The sequence below is a fragment of the Melanostigma gelatinosum genome (genome assembly GCF_949748355.1).
Source record: "Melanostigma gelatinosum genome assembly, chromosome: 20".
NCBI lineage: Eukaryota > Metazoa > Chordata > Actinopteri > Perciformes > Zoarcidae > Melanostigma > Melanostigma gelatinosum.
Window position 1 is genome coordinate 18,153,173 of NC_136653.1, and position 19,423 is coordinate 18,172,595.

The 19,423-nt window shown below is 42.2% G+C and overlaps 2 protein-coding genes across 2 annotated transcripts; both read left to right on the top strand.

Moving 5' to 3' along the window:
• Nucleotides 1-3,055: 3,055 nt before the first annotated feature.
• On the top strand, nt 3,056-4,638 carry enkur (enkurin, TRPC channel interacting protein; the record flags this gene model as incomplete). Its single annotated transcript, XM_079292384.1, has 5 exons — nt 3,056-3,186; nt 3,463-3,608; nt 3,701-3,918; nt 4,112-4,258; nt 4,465-4,638. Exons 1-5 carry the CDS (start codon nt 3,107-3,109, stop codon nt 4,636-4,638), a joined length of 765 nt encoding a protein of 254 aa, XP_079148510.1. The 5' UTR covers nt 3,056-3,106.
• A 662-nt stretch (nt 4,639-5,300) lies between these two features.
• prtfdc1a (phosphoribosyl transferase domain containing 1a) lies at nt 5,301-12,689 on the top strand. Its single transcript, XM_079291715.1, has 9 exons — nt 5,301-5,381; nt 6,062-6,168; nt 6,259-6,439; nt 7,923-7,988; nt 10,085-10,102; nt 10,408-10,490; nt 10,816-10,862; nt 11,141-11,217; nt 12,556-12,689. Exons 1-9 carry the CDS (start codon nt 5,349-5,351, stop codon nt 12,601-12,603), a joined length of 660 nt encoding a protein of 219 aa, XP_079147841.1. The 5' UTR covers nt 5,301-5,348; the 3' UTR covers nt 12,604-12,689.
• The last annotated feature ends 6,734 nt before the right edge of the window (nt 12,690-19,423 follow it).

A 19,423-nucleotide genomic window follows, 5' to 3' on the forward strand; every position in this document is an offset into this window, starting at 1 on the left:
GTCGATAATGAGGGCCGCCGCTTCCAGGAGAGGTGGAGATCGCAATATTTTTTTCACCGAAAACCGAAACAACTGTGTCTCCCTAATTTGTCATGAGACTGTTGCCTTGTTTAAGGAATATAATGTAAAGAGACACTACGAGACCAAACGTGCTAATGCTACAACAAGCTATCAGAGAGCGTCTGTGCTAGAAAAGTGAAGCAACTCCAAGATAACTTGGCCACACAGCAGCGGTCCCTTTCACATGAAAACATCATCAAAGTAAGCTGCGGAGTGGCCGTGGTAATTGCTAAACATGACAAACCTTTTACGGAATGTGAGTTTATCAAAGACTGTGTTATGAAAATAGCAGAAAACATTTGCCCCGAGAAGAAGACAGAGTTTTCAGCCCAGACTACAACTCTTACCCGGTGGCCAAAAATCCCCCTTTGGTTCAAAAAGCATTTTCCTCAAAGACCACCAATGTAAAGGAGACATCTGTAAAACTGTTGACAAATAAACTCAAGCTGCAAATAATGTCAATTTATGATTCTTCCTATTATGAGTTTTTGATCCATGGAGGTTTTATATTCGTAAAACATTAGATATTAAAATCTGTGACATCATCTCACGGGAACTGAGAACGGTTTCTTTACTTGATTGCTTTAAGTTAATTTGAGATAGCCCTGCTGTAGTTGTATTTGATTGTTTGTAATATCACTGTTTTTTTTTATAAATGTGTATTTGATTATGATCCTGCTCAATTTGAGGCAAAGTATATTTGTAATTTGAGACATGTAAGGAGGCCTCAAATTTCCAGTTCTTACAATAATATAATAATTCATGGTTCCTGAAAGAAGTTGGTGTACATTGACACAGTATATGTTTTATTATATTTCAATTAATAAATTAAAGTAGGCAGAAACAACTATTTCACGTTTTCCTTTCCACAGTGAAACCCTGTAAAGACCACAGTGATGCCATGTGCCAAATACTGTTCACGAAAACCTCAGGTCCAGCACATTGTGGACTGCAACAAACAGAAATACACCGAAGGATCTCGGGAGCAGAAGCTCAAATCAAGCCGTTGGTTTCCTCCTCCCTCCTTTCTGTCTCCCTCTGCTGTGAGAGAGCAGCTTCCATTGTTCCACAGGTTCACATTAAGGAGATGGGAACAGGCTGCTACCTGCAATTATCCTTGCTCACCCAGCCGTGGGCCACTAGGTGCTGAGCAACAGCTGGCTCTCTCTTTCCCTTCACCACACACATGCACCGACACACTACCGTCCTCCCCCCTTTCAGACACTTTACCCACCCATTCCTCACACTCACCTGCCAGGCAGCTTGATTAATAAGGCCAAAGCTCCCAGCGAAGCAAACCACCTACACAGAGGGGAGGAAGGCAGGAAGAACTAGAAAATGCATTTCCTGCTGAAAATGCGTTGGAATGCTGAAAGCTGAAATGAATCTCAAAAACATTGCTGAAAATAGATATCCAATTTTTTTTAAATTGCAAAAAGCTTAATAATTCAAAAAGTTGAAAGATTACAAATATGAAGTCATATCACCCCTCTCCTGAAAGAGCTGAACATTTTGATATTCGAACGGTTTCTGTCGCTTAAAAGAATTCCAGCGGTAGTGATATTTGTTGTAGTAGTAGTAGAAGTTGTAGTGAAGTATTATTAGCAGTACAAGTATTCGTAGCATTTGAATAAGTACTAGCTGTAGCAGTAGTGATATTTGTAGTAGTAGTAGTAGAAGTTGTAGTCGAAGAAATTATTTGGTCACATATTTTTGTAATTCATAGTCATTCCCAACAGCCATAACAGACACAAGAATCCAATGCATCACATTATGTGGTTCAGATACAGCTGCCTGTGATTTTACACTTGGCCAGTAGGTGGTTTCGTGTGCACATGAAGCTTCGAGAAATGAACCCTTTCTCGAACCAATTGGCTGAAGTGGTTCGATGCCTCATGAGGCTTCATCTCGCCATCACTAGTAGAAAGCCATGATTTTGATGCTGAAAGGGGACTCAGGGAGCACCTGACAGCTCTCAGTGCAGTCAGCAAACCCATCGAGGGAACAGCAAATGACAGCAGCCTTTACACAAGAGACATTTAAAATACAGTTCCTTAAAAAAAACCTGTATTATGTAGACTAGCCACCTCGTGTTTTGAAACAGTGCTGCATGCATAGACTGTGTGTAAGTTGTGCAAGTGGCTGCGATAACTTTGCACGTGTTTTGCAGCCAGGACAGTAGTGGCCTGTCATAGTATTATAATGAGCAAGACACTCACGTGTAACGATGTGTTTCCGTACTTATTGACGATTATTTTAGTTAGTTCAGTATTTCGTGTTGTAACGGGGAACAAGCACCATTCTGAACTACACACGCGAAACTGTGCACAAATATCTACGGTCAGCCTGGAGGGACAAAATGTCGAAGTCGAAGGCGCACCAGTTTCCCGTTGCAAAAACAATTAACTTTTTTAAATAAACGTGTTATTGTCTATGCAATCTAACCACGGGATTTCAAACATTACGATCAAATCACTCCAACAACCCTGAATCGAGTTACTTGTGCGAGTGATGTTTGTGCTGCATTCAAATGCTCCTCGGAACGTTGTGCTTCAGTCAGCAGAAATCTGAAAAGTACGAGTAAAAATAGACATGTTACGCTCATTCTTTAAAGTCCACGACATCCAAACAGAGACAGATAAATATCTAAATATATCCTGACACATCTGCTTGTGATGACAGCTGATTATCTGTAGAAATGATGCATCACAGAGCTATGTGTGCAGTAGCAAAACGAGAAGAATAACATGTATTTAGTTGTGAAATTTAAATTTAAAAAAAGAGTTTTGGATGAAGACTGAGTGCTCTAAACCAAGACACATTACTTGTGTTTGTACTTCACATCTGGACCGCTCAGACACCTCAAATGTATCGCTTTACAACTGTCCTAAAACGCAACATTTTATATGACTGTTGCCTAGAAACTAGCTCTGTGTTGTTTAACAAACCCCACGATTTACCCGTGTTAGCTGATGGTAGCTCGGCCAAGTGAACCGTCTAACTGAACTTAATTTCAGTGTCTTTTTAATCCTGAAAGTCCTTCAAGATGTTTGGAGTTGTGACTCCACCAGAGAGCGTCTACAGTCGGCTTACAAAGGAAGAGGTTCATGCTCAAAAACCGAAAAGGTAATTAAGTGTCCAAGGTTTTGCACAAAACAAGACACAGAAAGCAAAATATCACCTCAAGTTGGGTTTAACTTTGTAAATTGTGTGCACATTTTATTTTATTTTGGCATGTAAATAAAGCAAAGTAAGTAATAAAATGAATTGATGGGTATGTGTAATTAATAATACAAGGGTATAGTAAACATAAGAGATTATTTTGGTATGATTTGGCACTGGATAAATTGATGGATTTAATTGAGATTATAAAATGATTTCTTCAATGTCCTGCATCTGAAGGTACATGTCCAAGTACAGGCCGACAGTTGTTCTTGAGGAAAAGTCAACCAAACGTCCCATGAGGACGATGGGACCAGCGAAGGTAGAGGTGCCCTCCCCAGAGAACTTCCTCAAGAAGCATTCAAAAGAGCCCAAAGTACCCGAAAGTGAGTTCTCCTGTAGACTATCTGAGCGTTGCGTGGGTACGTCTTTGAGCAGTGATTCTGTTATTTAACTTCATATTCATATGCGCTTTCAGAAGCACAGTGTTCCACAGAACACACCTGCACCGTGAAGAAACCAGACGTTCCTGCGCAGACGGACAGACCACTTATGGGCATTCACACCAAGAGAGACTTTGTACAGACAGCTACAGCGGTGACAATGAAGGCCCAGTTTACCAGTGTGGACACCCGGCATGGACACAGGCAGCTCCTTGAGACATCAGGACTCGTCCCCAAATACATCAAGAAGAAGGTTTTTCTTTCCACATCACACGAGAACGAATCAAGAAAGACATCTTGCATGCTTACGTCAGATACGTTTAGATAAACAAAGAACATTATATGACAATAGTCCCCTTTTTATTGATGACATCATCTATCTGGGACTTGATTTCATGTCGCATTAGGTCCACCGCATATTGTAAGTGTCCAGTTCCTATTCGCAGCATTACGGAGAAGTACCCGAGTACCTGCAGCAGCGCAAGGAAGACGAGCGGAGAGCTCAGGAGGAGTATGAGGACTTTGTGAAAGAACAGAGGGAGAGGGGAGCCATGAAGCGCCTCTCTGACCAGGAGCGACAAGCCACGCTCGAGGTACTCCAACACGTCGGAATCAAAATCAGAAACGGTTCAGTGCGATCGCACATGCAAGGAATCTGACGTGGTGGCTTAATAATACACACGATACAATAGTATCAAGACATAGACAAAATGAGAAGATGCTTTTTTCCTGACAATGACATTACCAAGCTGATTATATTGTCTAGTGATGGGTGTCCCTGTGTGGGTCCATGCTGCAGGGTCTGCAGAAGACTTGGGATGAGCTGCACCGCGAGTACCAAGGCCTCTCCTTCATCACAGACAACCTGAGGAAGAAGTCCCACAGGGATCAGCTGGAAGTGGCGATGAAGAAGCTGGAGAACGACATGGACCTCTTCAAGAGGTCCAAGACCATCTACATACCCAATAACTGAGACATAAAAACACTGGATTCCATCAGGTGTGCTGTGCTGTGTGTCTCGAGGCCCCCAAACAAAAGTCACATGAGCTTGAGTAAAATAGAATTCTGTATTCGTATGTTCTCTTTGTCATATGAACATTGGAACAAAGATACAACTTTGTTAGATTTTTCAGAATTACCATGGTAGTCTGGCCAGCGGTTGAGATAGTTCACAGTGGACTTTTGCCATTCTTCAGTATACAGTATTGTAGTATTACACTCTTTCTAATTTTAAAGAAACAATTGCAATGTAACGCCTTTGTATGTCTCAAAGATAATACATTTAAAATGTCAGATAATCAAAAACAAGTGTGTCTTTATCCCTTTCTTTCTTTTCACCAATCTGCCTTCTCAATGGAATTTCTTGGAGAACAAAATACTTAAAGAGTGTCCTTTTAAAATCCATGTAATTCTGACTGAATAAAATGTACTGCATTGAAAGTGAGCCAAGTATTTGTCGTCAAACTTTTTTGACTATTCATTTGAAATCCTCTTGCCCTGGCCCATGATGCAGCCACACGCCAGCGTGGCATCACATGCAGCTGATTATCCCTGTAATTGTCCACGACGAAAACTTTTACGCAAATGACTTGAGCGTGATCCCACAGGACCGCGTGGTCTCTCTACACTCGCTCTCTCTTTGTGTCCTGTCCTGAATCTCTACGCCGGTGAACACACCAACAAATGGACAACGCCGAGATGAAAAGGGGAATCGTGGTAAGTTTGTTTTTATCAACAGAGAATGATTGGGGGGGGGGGGGGGGGGGGTTCTGTGTCATTATTTGCTCAGCTGTGTTTGTAATTCTCTGAATGAATTCCTTGAAGTCATCTTTTGATTAATTCAACAGCAGCTTTTAAAGAACCTTGTTATTGAATCTAAACCTAGAGCAATATGATGAGGCTGAAGTCAGTGTAATCATAATAATAGTTTGTTGTTTGAACGGTTACAGATGCTGTGGGCCAACAATCCTTCTGTATATCTCATACACTTTCCATTCAATCTTTATTTATTTGACAATTTAACGACAAACAAATCTATTCACATTTTTTTGGGGGGTCTGCACGTTTCATTAGCTGCTGCTGTGGCTACTTCCAAACTCAATGATACTGTTGTCATATTATCCTTGCTGTAATTACTTTAAAAAAAAGTTAAACTACAACACCAAGCTGCTTTGAATTTGAGTTTTCCAGGTTTTAAAATGCCTCTACATGACTTCCTACAGCAAAATAATACCAGTAACCGTTACGATTACATGTTTCTTACACCTTTGAGATCCACCGGCCTCTCTGGAGCGTGAACAGGTCTCTGTTTTTATTTGACTGCTCGCTCTCATATTGCACGACTGAGCGGTTTAAACACCCACAGCTGTGTACTAACAGTCGGCTGTCTGTCCCAGATAGAAGACGACTGGCCAGGCTACAGTCTGGAGCTGTTCACTTACCCTGAACACCACCATGAAGACATAGAGAGTGTTTACATACCACATGGGGTTATCATGGACAGGTAAAGAACAACAACACATGAACACACCTGACTCTTTAAAATCACTTCCTGGTCATTTGTGTTTGTCTTCATGTGTTTTTTTCCCTGCAGGGTAGAGCGTCTGGCTCGCTACGTCATGGATGACTTCGGGGACAACATCATGGTGCTGTGCGTCTTGAAGGGGGGCTACGAGTTCTGCTCAGACCTGGTGGAGTTCATCAAGGTTCTCGGCCGCAACTCCGACAAGTATCTGGAGACCCGGGTGGAGTTCATCCGTCTGAAGAGCTACCTGGTCGGTGAACTGCACCTAAAACATGACTACATACTGTACAGCAGGCTTTGAATTATGCTCCTTTTTTTGTGTATTTTTATTATTTTATTTATTTCTGGGAGGTTGTTTCAGATTGATTCTTATGTAAAAATATTAAATTTAGCCGTTTTTATTCCCATGTAACAATGACGTTTTGCTGAAATGATTCGTTGATTATTTGGTTCGTCAATCCACTGAAATTGAATTGCCAAAATCAATAATTTTTTGAATTTTCTAATTGCCAAAGTGATTTTTTAATTGTTTCCAGCTTCTGAAGAGTGAGGGTGTCCTCCTATTCTAAGTTGTATAGCTTTGGACTGTTGGAGGCATAAAACAAGCAATTTGAGGACATCAAATTGGGCATTGGGAATTTATGACTCATTATTTCTGCACATTTTATGAAGAAAATTGACGACAGATTTATCAAAAATAACCCTGTAACAGTCCCAACATCCACCCACCACCACGTTTTCCATTTGAAACATCCCAGATGTTGCGTCTGACTTTCGGCTCAGCCACCAGATGTCGCTGTTGTGCATGTTTAGTGAGGAAAGAGCCCGTTCAGACGGGACACCTCGCTGCAGAGCTCAGGTCACGAACACACCAACACTGCTAAGTGGTGCTGTCACCTCTGCCAATGACAGCTTATGACACTGTCTAACACCTGGAATGTATAAAGCGAGTAATGTTTACAATGATGTCGCTTTGCTGCACAGTCACTTATTATGCTTCCGTGTGTTTTGGCACAGAGGACATCCAAAGTGATGTGATTTACATTTCTCTGCATGAGGTCGCATTCCTCCTATCCCTGTGAAGACGGTTGTATGCAGCAGTTTGGAAGAAGAAATAGGAAAATCGCAAAACATTAAAGGCTATGAGTTTAAAAATGATATGTCGAATAATAAATACATTAATAAATAATTGAAAATATCAAAAAGAAACATGTGGTGAGGCTGTAAAAAGCAAGCATAAAAACAATCTTCATAACAACATGTTGTCAACAGCAGCAGCAGCCGCTCGTGGTCAGCGTCTGAGCGATGGAGTCATGTGGCCCGCTCCCCCCCCCCCCCCCCAGGGCCGGGATTTTGTCCATGTCGCTGCTCCTCTTATCCGAGTGATGCATCTGTAGCCGACCAAATCCAACTTCAAAGCCGCTGTCCTTGAAAGCTTCTGCTTTCTGCGTGCTTCACAGGAACAGAGAGAGAGAGAGTCTGGCTTTGTTCATGCTGAGGATGATATTTTACACTCACTGTCCTTCTGCAGTCAATCTCCTTTTGAGAGGTTGTCTCGCATTTGAACTGCAGACAGATGAAACGTACAGTATGCTGTCTCTCAGTCAGTCTGGTGGCTGAAAGGAGCACATCTTGATTTCATGTTAACAGACTGTTGAGGAAGGATAATTGACAAAATCTACACATCATTTTTAGTTGTCGCATAATTTCCATTTTTGTCTTCCTCTCCCCAGAACGACCAATCAACAGAGGAGCTGCACATCATAGGAAGCAGAGATCTGTCTTTCCTGCGTGGAAAGGTGTGTGTAAACACATTTCCCGCCGAGCTAATAGAGATAATGTGGCAATAGGGCAGTATTCTTTGTCAGCATTTTTGATTTATTGTAAGAGAACTGAGAGACTACTTTGTGGTAAAACCTAATATTTCATTCTTGATTAACATGTGACCCTGTTTCAAATATGTTTTATTGCCCCAAAACATGCCCTTGGACCAGACCGAACCCCTGAACTTCAACTTTTACTGCTTTCTCCTCACAACCGTCTTCTATATGTGCACACCTCGTGGGTGTCACTTTGTTCGAGTGGTTTGCCCCCCACCAGTCTGGCCATGAATCAGGCGTTTCAGGAAAAGGAAAAGTTCCCACCGCAAGGCAGATTTACTGAGTGAGCTCTGGCCCGGAGGACTGAGGAGTCTGTACTTCTCCTCCTCGCTGCATTATTCTCTCAGATAGGCATAAGACATAAAGTGTGTTTACACAGCTGAGTGGGTGCTCGAATATGCTCACAAGCGTTTGCATAAAAAAAGACTGATGTCTGAATTCTTGACTGAGGCGTCAGCGTGTGTTTCACTGTGGGTAAAAAGGTCAATGGGAGTAAAAACAGAGTGACCGCCGCCATGCACTGAAAACATGAATCACTCCACTTTGTCTGCGTAGCTAAAGTCGTCTCCTGTTACAACCCTTCACCTCGATGGAAACACTGAACACAGAGTCACAGTTCCGTGGAGGTTATGAGTGTGGTGCTGTGACACTGCTCCTTTTTCCACCTATTAATCTGCTCCGTGATCATGGCGACGTAATGACAGCGTGGACAAAAGTAAATGTTGTGTTGAGGAGGGGGGACGGCATTCTCTCCGCTTTCAGTGAGTTGAAGCCCGGCCAGCAGCGCGGTTGAAAAGCTTTTCACACGATCGTTGCTCACAGTGAATTTATAGCGCTCTGATCATCCAAAGCGTTATAATGGTAATCTGAGTAGGTTTACATGTAGCACAGCTTTATTGCTGCTATTACCCATATTTTTATACTTTAAAATCTTCCCTGAAATGTACATATTCAATTTAAAAATGTTTTGGTTTTGGTATTACACGTGCTAAACAATATTAGCGTTGTCATTTTGAGCATGTTGGCATGCATGCATTAACATAAGTACTAGCATAGGCGCTAGTAGCTTAGGTCCTGATCAGACAGGATGTGTTGCAGGTTGAAAAAGCGAAGCACACCGCCACCAAGTGAGCGCTAACGTTAGCTTAACAGAAAACCATGGACGATACGCCACCTAAAGGTTAATAGTGCCGCCTAAATGGATGAAATCAACTTCAAGTATCGCGTTAATTTGCCTCCCGGCCTGTTGTTTTCTGTTCAGATCATCGGAACTACGTTTGGTATCCAGCTAAAGTCACCACAATGAGAAAAAATGCTGATGACGTCGGGCGCCTTTACGCTCCGAGTTCAAAAACTGTTACTCAAAGCCGAGACGAAGTAAATAAATCTCGTTTTTTTGCCAGAGTCAGGATTGAGATAAAGAAATCCCGTAAAGCCCGTGATCCAGGGATCCACAGGAGAACTATAAATCCCCAAACAATGATGCTTTACACAGTGAAACAACTTTCAATGCACAGTTCTGGCTGTAGACTATGTTTACAGTCTGCAGCACGACAGGTTATGTTTGAGCCTTCTTGTTTTTTACACGTTGGGTTGTGTAACAGCGTTCAGGTGTAGACCGAGAGAACATTGGCCGGGCGCCTGCATTCTCTCCAACCACTCTCCCTAAACCATAGATACTCTCCACTGGTCTCACAAAGAGCCCCATACACCCGGCCCGGGGAACAAGGAGTCATTTGAAACCCTGCAGCAAGGGAAAGCGTGCACCGCCCGGACACTTAGAAGTGACTTCTTGCTCACGATAGACACAGATGTTCATGACTGGCGAGGAGAGAACGAGTTGTTCCGTGTTTTTGTTAAGGCGCCGAAGATGCTGCCAACATTGTTGCCGTCGATACCGTCTGTAAAAAACGTACATTTCACAGAAACAATCCAGCTTTTAGTCCTTGAACTGTGCTCAAATTCAAAAGGGGATGTTTCACTAATGTTTTTCTTCACTTCCACATGTTACCAAGAGTGTGCTCATTGTTGAGGTGAGTGTCTCTCCAAAAACACAAGAAGTCTTTGAGATCATGTTTCATTTGTAAAATACTGAAAGAGGAGGCATTTTCAAATCATGTCACTTTCTGATTCCACAATTTTGCACATAATGTGTTAAATGTGCACTGCATGTACTCACGACTTCTTTGTGAATGTTCATAGAGTTAATCTATAAAAACATGAAGTTCTTCCTCCGATAATCTGCTTATTTCTCTGCCATGTTCCTCCTCTTTCAAAGCATTCCGCGCTCAACATGTCTCCATCCCGCCCTTATCCCCTTGCTCTTCCCTTCCCTAAGGCCATAGTTGACACAGGAAAGACCATGAAGGCCCTTCTGCAGCATGTGGAGACCTTTGAGCCCAAGATGGTCAAGGTTGCAGGGTGAGGCCGTGTTTCTGTGTTTTCCCCACCAGGGGGAAATGCCAAGCGAGTGACGAACTGAAGAAGATATCACTTGTCCACAGCCGCTATCTCGTGCCCTCGATGCAGATAAACGTCTTTCATGGCACATGCTGAAGGTTTTTCCTTTCTTTGTATGTGTGTGACGCTTTTTAAGTGTTAGCATGTTGCATGAATGTAAGTTCTTACTTTGGTAGTTGTTACAGTGACATAATACTTTTGAATACTAGAGATAAGGTCGTGGTTAGTTACTGCAGTTCTGCACTGTTGCATTTTGGAAATGAACTCTACATTTCATGTGTTTCAGTCTGCTGGTGAAGAGGGTTCCTAACATGGCTGAAAAGCTGACAGACTGTAAGTACACCTGGTTTTAATGAAATCCTTTCCTCTCTCATCATTACATTTGTACGGGCTGAATCATCTTTCATTGTCCTACTTCTGGTATGTTTGCCAGACCGCTGCAGGGAATCAGGTGCATTAAAGTCCCTAATTCGATCTCAGCTGGGGAGCTTTGTTAAATGTAATTTTGGTCATAAATGTATGTTTTTACATCATTTTACCTCAAATAAATGTCAGAATTTCCACACATCATGCTCCTCGTTCACATTCCATGTCTGTGTTTGCTCTGACAGATGTTGGATTTGAAATCCCCAACCACTTCGTTGTCGGCTATGCCTTGGACTACAATGAATACTTCCGCGACCTGAATGTAAGTCGCCTGCTGCACACTGCACCTTTTGAAGAGCTGAGAGAAAGAGATGAGGGAGCGGAGGGGGGTAAACACAGCAAATCAAAGAGATGAAACCTAAACTCACCCAACAGGTACACTGCGTGCTTGAGGAGACTTTCCACCGAGGCAAAGCAGCTCAAATCCATTATTTCTGTGTGGATGGTTTCTGCTTATCAACACCATCAAGTCCTTTGGTTGCATAATGTTGTTTTTTTTCAAATTTTCTCCAGATATAGTGATGATATTATTATTGTGAATTATTTTTGTCCACCATATATTGATATTGTGACAGCTCCAGCTGTACTTTGTGTTTAGCACTATTTCGCAAATGTCAGCATGCTAGCACCCTAAGATAAGATGCTAAGCATTAGCACTTTAGCTACGTCATTGCGAGCATGTCGCCATGCCGGCGTTAGCATTTAGCTAGAATTTGAGCCATCATGATAACCTAATGTGGTAAAAGTAAAACGACTAACAGTGCTTAAGACGGACTCACCATTTCCTCTCTTATTTTTACATTTATCCAGCATGCAAAGAAATCCAACCCCCCTTTCCCTCTAGAACAGTATGTGTGGCATTCCTGCCTCTGTCTTTTCTCCTCTGCCCATTCCCCTGGTGCCTTAAACCCATCTACCCATCTTACACCTCTACCCGCTTTGAGTCAGGCGTGCAACCAATCCTCTGTTTTCTTTCTTGCACCCATGACACGTTATTTCATGCCAGACTTTCTCAGTCTGAAAGTAGTAAGTGCAAACTTATGTGAACTTTGTCATTTTTATATCTGTAAAGACTTGTGGCCTCAAATTTACCTCTGACTCATGTGCAACACTAAGCCAAGACCGACTCCCATAGCTTTGTGTGTGTGTGTGTGTGTGTGCTGCATGTAATGTATGTACTGTACGATTGTGTGTGAGTGTGTGCATATTTGAGGAGGTTGGTATTCATTACGAAAGTTTGAAAGGGGGTGGCCTGTGGAATGTGGGGGTTAGGCTCTCATTATCAGGCGGAGTTAAAGCTTCCCCTCTTATCTGTCCTCGTCCTACAGAAGAAATATGAGTTGAACCTCCGGGACGCCCAAAGTTAGATTAATGAGTGTGTCATATCTTTGATTACCTTTCCCTGCTTTTGCAGGCTTCATCTTTTCGTACCGTGTATATATATAGCATATCGAGAACACACTGGAATCCCCCATAGGGCAGGGTGATCTTAAACACATATTTTCCTGTCATCGGATGCCAGGTTTTGGAGAAGATTGAAACATTCTCAAGTGTAATGTAACATTGATATTACACACGCTGATTTGTCTTCCTCTTTCAGCATATCTGTGTCATCAGCGAGACTGGGAAGATGAAGTACAAGGTTTAAGAAGCAACGCACAGTTTTACATTTGCGGCACGAAACCGTCAGCGATAAGTAAAGGCTCATTTTAGTTTTTCTATTTCTGTAACAGCCATTGCACTACTTTGTTTAAATGTGCCACTGTTTATTGTCATTCCAATGTAAATTTAAATTGTAAGTGATTTAAATTGAAAGAACATCCCGCAGGCAAATCATAACTGTTGAGAAGGCCTTTATATAATGTTTTTTAAATAAACAAGTGGTGTAGTTGTTGCCTCATCCTCAATTTTTTAATACATTGTTGCGATTCACGTGGGAACAAAGCAATGGATGAATAAAAGAAGAGAGAACTGCTGGCGTCCAAGAGAGGACTGTTGGTGACAGATGGAGAGAGCTTATGGACGTTGGCATCCCCGTGCCCGGATGACGCCCACTCTGACTCATGGAAAACACACAGTGGGTGCAGCAGAGCGAACAGCGTCTCCTCGCCACACTGTATCCGTTTGTTCCCAACTTTAACCAGGCCTTACTGGAGACCACAACCAAACACATTCGAATTTTGGCAAAACTGACATGTCTGTTGATTATGAACAATTTTTACGTCAAACCTCACAGACGTTCAAAGAGCAATCAGCCATTAAAACAGGCATCTTTGGGTAAATTGCATATTTGATTGATTCTAATTGCACTGACCGACCCTCCACGAGTCGCTGCTGCACCAGTGAGTACAAACGGAATGGAAACAAAACTTTTTGAATGCCAAATTTACTTAAAACCCATAAGTTCTTTCATCAATCAATTCCTGAATTACAATTCCTAATAAAAAATCTCTCCTTTTCAGTGATCACAAGATTCGTTGTGCTGTTACACTCTGAGCCCTTGTGGGGGGGGGGGGGGGGGGGGGGTGTCACAGTAAAGGCTAGATATCATTATAAATACACACACACACACAAGTATTGTGTATGTTCTCTTGAGAGTCAATTGTGCGTGTCGACAAACAGACCAGAACACGCTTCACCTCCCGCAACGTGCACTCGGGGAGTGTTATCACGTGGCTACGCACTCTTGATTCTTAATCACCTGAAACTCCAAACAGCCGCCACATCGAGCAACAGGAACACACACACACACACATACAGGTATTATTCTAACAGCATAAAGATGTGATGGGATACGACATCCACACTGAAAGATGGTGCACTAATCAGTCTCTTATCCCCAAGAGCCCTCCCTGCTCTCCCTGTGCAGACTTTGGTGGTCTAAGAAAAACAAATGAACATTTTCTAAGTTGAACAAAATATATTGACGTTGTTCCAGTCATTTTTGTTCATGCAAACTGTGTGTTTTCCCCACGCTTTCCAAACACGTTTCTAAGCCAAAGTTAATGGTCCAGCTCCGGCTACAAGGCCTCTCCAAGTTAATTGGCCTGACAAACGAGTCGCTATTTGGATGATATGAGTGACTGCAAACACAAGAGAGTTCTGGGAGGTTCGGAGCACTCAGATTCCACGTTGTGCTTTCAAAATGCTCTCAGGTTTCTCGTCTGTGGTCGTAAACAACACTTTCTCTAATACACTTAGAGGAACCCTAAATTCATGTCAGGTTTTATTACTTGTCCTTGGCCCCTTAACATACAGAGATAAGCAAGACAGACGAAACTCCACAAATTGCACAACTTTTTGGTCAGCCACAAAGACGTCCATTGTGCCGCCCGGCTGCAGCCCTGTGTGTCCTTATCATAGAACATCAGCACTTGGCGGTGGTGGTTAACTTAATCCCAGCGCTGATGCCCCCCACACTGCCCTGGGAACCCAGCGGCCATTGTCTTCCACCTTGATGCAGGGTTTTGGTGAAAGCGAGATGGGACAAAAAGCCTGGCAGGTTTCACATGCTGCGGCTTTGTGGTGCTCCGTCAGGGGAACTGAGGACGGGGCCGACCGCAGAAAGTAGGCTACAGGTAGACAGCGCTCGGCACAAAAGGAACAAAAACAGGAATTGTACATTTCAATGGCAACACATTCATGCGTTTGACATATGAAGCCTGTGGTTAGAGACAGAGCCGAGGGGTTTGATTTCACATCACCAGCACATCAGATAGACCACGTTCACTCTAGAAACCTCATTTTATTGTTCTGCGTTTAAAGAAATAGTTTTAACTTTTTGGAAAGGCGCAATTTGCTTTTTTTTTGTGCCAAGAGTCAGCTGAAAAGATGGCTTAGCTTAGCATAAAGACAGGCCCCTTGTTTCCGGTCTTTATGCTAGGCTAAGCTAACCATCGTCTGGCAGTAGCTGTCAAGGGATTGTTTGACGTTTTTGGGAAATACACTGATTTTCTCTCTTGCTGAGAGTTAAAGTTAGATGAGAAGATTGAAAAGGCAAATATGGAGCCAGCAGCCGATTAGCTTAGCTTCACACAAAGAGTGGAAACAGGGGGAAATAGCTCGCCCGGCACCGTCCAAAGGTAACAAAATCATGCCAGACTATTTCTTGGCCGGTGTAGTAAATTCCTGGAGTACTACACTTCTGGCAGATTTTATTTTTTTACTATGGACAGACCCAAGCTAACTGTTTCCCTCTGCTTTCAGTCTTTGTGCTAGGCTAAGCTAACCGTGTCTTAGCCGTTAGCTTTGTCTTAAACGGATAAACATAAATCATCTAACTCTCAGCAAGAAAACAAATACGCATATTTCCCAATTATTTCTTTAGATATTAGACCTCTTCAGTGTCAGAACTCCATCATTTACACATTTTTATGTGCGCTTCTGCTGCATTTGTGATATAAAAATGAACCAGCCCTTCAATTAAAATCGACATTTATTTGAGCAGATTTGAGCGAGCAGATGCCAAACAATTACATTCCCAGGAACTTAATAAATGCTGTTTGACTGACGCATCTCGGTACACAAATAGAAACATCCTCTGCAGTGTTCATTGTGTTCCAATTAGGGACTGGCTGGTTAGAGGGCTTGATAGATTGACTGCTGCTGGGTTTCATCCAGTCATCACACTCAGTGCCAGATCCCCTTATACAACCTGGAGCTGGGAGGGAACCTCATCAACTCTCAACTATCGTTTAAAGAATCCTTTATGATTGAAATATATTTTGTCTCGCATGTTTTGCACGAAGGAGTGTTTAAAACCTGTGTAACGCACCAGGCACGCTGTGCTGCAGAGCCATTTCCACCTTCACCCCAACGCCGCTGGGTTTTGAACTTGGGCTTCATGTGATGTCCTAATCCAGCCAAACATTGTTGCTTCCACGATAGAGATCGTAATCGCTCCTCTGCAGGACATTTGAGTCACTCCGGCTCTGCAACACATTTGGTATGAAGCAATTAGCAATGAATACAAACAACTATTATTGATTATTAGAAACATCTGGATGCAAAACAGTGAAATGGAGTTACAAGCATGCTCCAGAAAGACATTATACAAGGTGACACAACAGAATGTACAACGATACATGCATTTGGTCATTAGATTACAACTCCTCTGTGAGCTTTGTTCACCGCTCATTGATCCGTATCTCCTCACTTTGCCATTCATAAAACCAACACTGCGCTGCATCGGTGTCTCAGTGTTGTGCACAGAGGAGGGTGTAGTAACACAAGTCAGCCAAGGTTTTTTTGTGGGGGGTGAAAATACCACACAAAACAATCACTGTTGGCTCATAAGCTGTTGAACCAGTAAAACATTTTTATAGTTTGCTTGTGAATTTCGATACAAGAATGTAATGCAGAAAAGATTTAGTTGTTTCTGAGGGAAAACATCATCCATGTTGCATTAGCGATAGCTGGGAAAACTTTTTTTTGGTTTGCAATCACGCTTCATGTCAAATCAGGAAAGATGCTCTTGCTGCATTAATAGTGTGCTATGTGTTTAGTAAACAAATTGCATGAAATGAATATGAACCTCATGTACCATCACATAATGCAGAGTCCCACTTACATCAGTTTAAGTTCTCTATTGTCTGGATGAGGGTGCACCGGCTCTTTAGACAATAGCTCCTCTCTGAAACCAGGGAAACCTCGCCACAGTGTGGGTCAAAAGAGTCCTGTTGTCCCATCTTCTATTGTGCTGCAGGAGTAGCCTGCAAACAGAACACTGTCGGCCTTTGTCTTTGTCCGGATCAGCTGTGCAGCCCCCCCTTTTTTTTTGTCATGCTCTGGAGTCCCATGTGGCCGCCATGCCCTACATGTCACCATAATAAAGTTAAGGACACCGCTGTTACAGTTGATAATGGATGGGCAAATACGCTGGACGTTGGGAAATTGGAGAGTTCAGCGTATGTGTTGGGCCTCTGGGCTTTTCCTCGTCCCTCACAATGGTGTCCCTGTCATTTCATTTGCTCACTTTAAAGGTCGGAAAGGCTGAATGACGGAGTGGGAATAAAGTGTTTATCAGCTCGTGGATGGCTGATTATTTAAACGCATTGTGCGAGTGAAAAGTGTGGCCGCTGATCATGTTCCATTCGTGGAAGAAGAAGTACAAATCTTCTGTTACAAGTAAAAGTCACGCATTAAAATTGTACAGAAGGGAAAGTACAGAGTATTAACTGCAAAATATTTAAAGTATTTGCAGAATTGCCTGTTATAGTGTTATTTTATTGTGAAAAAGTACAACATCTCTCTCTCAAATGTAGTGCAGAAATACAAAGTAATAAGAGACATATTGCAGCAAAGTACCAATAGGCTATCTGAACATTGCACAGTACTCGAGTACATGTACTTAGCTACTTTCCACAGTATTACTACACCAACCTTACTGTTGCCGTAGTTTTCCAGGAGAAATGTATTTGCTACTATGAAATAGTATTTCCTCTTATGGGAAGAAACTACCAAATTCTAAAAAAGTAGATTTAGAGGAGAGACAGCAGTAGCTTCAATGAATACATTTATATTCCATAAAAACACAAATGATGTGAACGATGCACCCACTTTAAACAGGGGTGTAAGAAGTATTCAGATCTTCTGGTAAAAGATAAGTCATTTAAAAATACCTTACATTACAAGTATGCCAGTATCGAAGTATAGCGGGGTAATATAAGTACTCAAAATGCAGAATAGTCCTTCAGATGTTGTATTGTCAAATTATAGTATTGGATTAGTATTATGCAAGCAGCATTTTAATGTTGCAGCTGGTGCAACGAGAGCTAATTTTAACCACTATATATCGTGTTGGGCATTTTCATTTTGAACAATGGACCAGTGGGTCAATACAAATGAATACTTATGGTGAAGTAGAAAGTACAATAATGCAATAATTTGTATCCAGCCACTCAATCTGATTATATTGTGTGTTTAAGCTTCTTTCTTTTGTGATTTACTTATTTACTATACCATTATTGTTTGACCATTTATTGTACTATCTTGTCTTATCTAATTTTATCTTAATATTTCTTCCTGAGATGCAGTAGCGTTGCATTAAATGGAAGCACTTAAAAGCTGTACTTTGTACAGTACTTAGAGTAAACGTACGTAGTTACTCTCCACCACCGCTGTGCAATATAAGTACAAAACAAAAGACAAAGTTGCAATGATCCAGTGACCAGCAGGCACCAGCTTCTCCTCTTTATTGAAATTGTTATGTAACAACGCCTCCAATTGGCCCGCTTCAAAATTCCAAATTTAATCCGCCCACCTGATTGGACGACGCCTGGCGAGGGCGGGCAGGCAGAGGGGCGGGGTTTACGCAGAGTCTGGAGATTCGTCAATCTATGTGCAGATTGTCGCGCCGCCAACCGGGCACCACGCAGGAGTACATGTTACTTTCTAACTATTTTGACTGTTTTAGCAGCGAAGCGACGCTCTGAAATGATGCGGAATGAATGAAGAGCAGCGGGTTATTTTGTACCGGAGCTTCCCGACGGAGGAATGCACACTAAAGGGCGTTTTCCGTGTTTTTTCTCCCCTAACACCTCAGCTGGAAAAGGAGACCGAATATCCCGCTTTTGTAATCTCATTTTTTAACCCGTCTCTGGACCGAGCGAGGCTCTTTTTTTTTTTTTTTTTTAACGGAACACCCAAAACTCTTCCCAGAAAACATGGATGTGTTTTGTCTTCGGAGTAGTTTTCGGAATTTGTAAACGGGTATGTTTTGTTCGCAATTAAACGTGATCGCCACAGCAACAACCTGTCGTCCGCCCGGTTAGCTGGTGTTTGTCAGCTGCAACAAGGGGAGTTTCTGCCTCCGAGCGATGGGAAACATGAAGAAAATAGGTCGGTTTTTAAATTGTTTTTGGTGCATGTGTATCACGTCGGAAGAGAGAGTGTTTAGCATCGCAATCCTGGCTGTTTTATATTTAGCGTATGGCTTAATTCATGATGGCTGGATGTGGCGCTTTTACACCGCAATCCTTTTAATGTGCCCTCCCCGAACAGAGAACCATGAATTCCGTTTTTATTTGACATGCAGGTCTCGTTTTTTTTTCCCTCCTCCATGTGTGCGAATATGATTACACAGCTCGTCAGACATTTTTTTTTTATCTAGGTTTGCAGCTCGACTATCCACCTGCCGTTTCCCACTTTAAGCCAAATACACCCTCCGTGTATAGAAACAGAAGTATTAGCTGAATGTTAATTAATTCAGTTCTAGAGAAGCCCTAAAGTCATGCAATCTGAAAAACCTCCATACTATTCCTCTTTGGTCTCTATATTGATCTAATGTGCTGTGTCTTTAAAATATCCTGTAATATCAGTATTTAATGTATTATAAGGGACATTTATATGCTGTAATATCTTAATAGTATTCTTCATTTTGAGTGAGGAGAGTGAAGACGTTGGGCTGTCCTTGGTTAACCAGGCTCATCATATATTTATGGACTTGGCGCTTTCGTGTGACGTTTAGT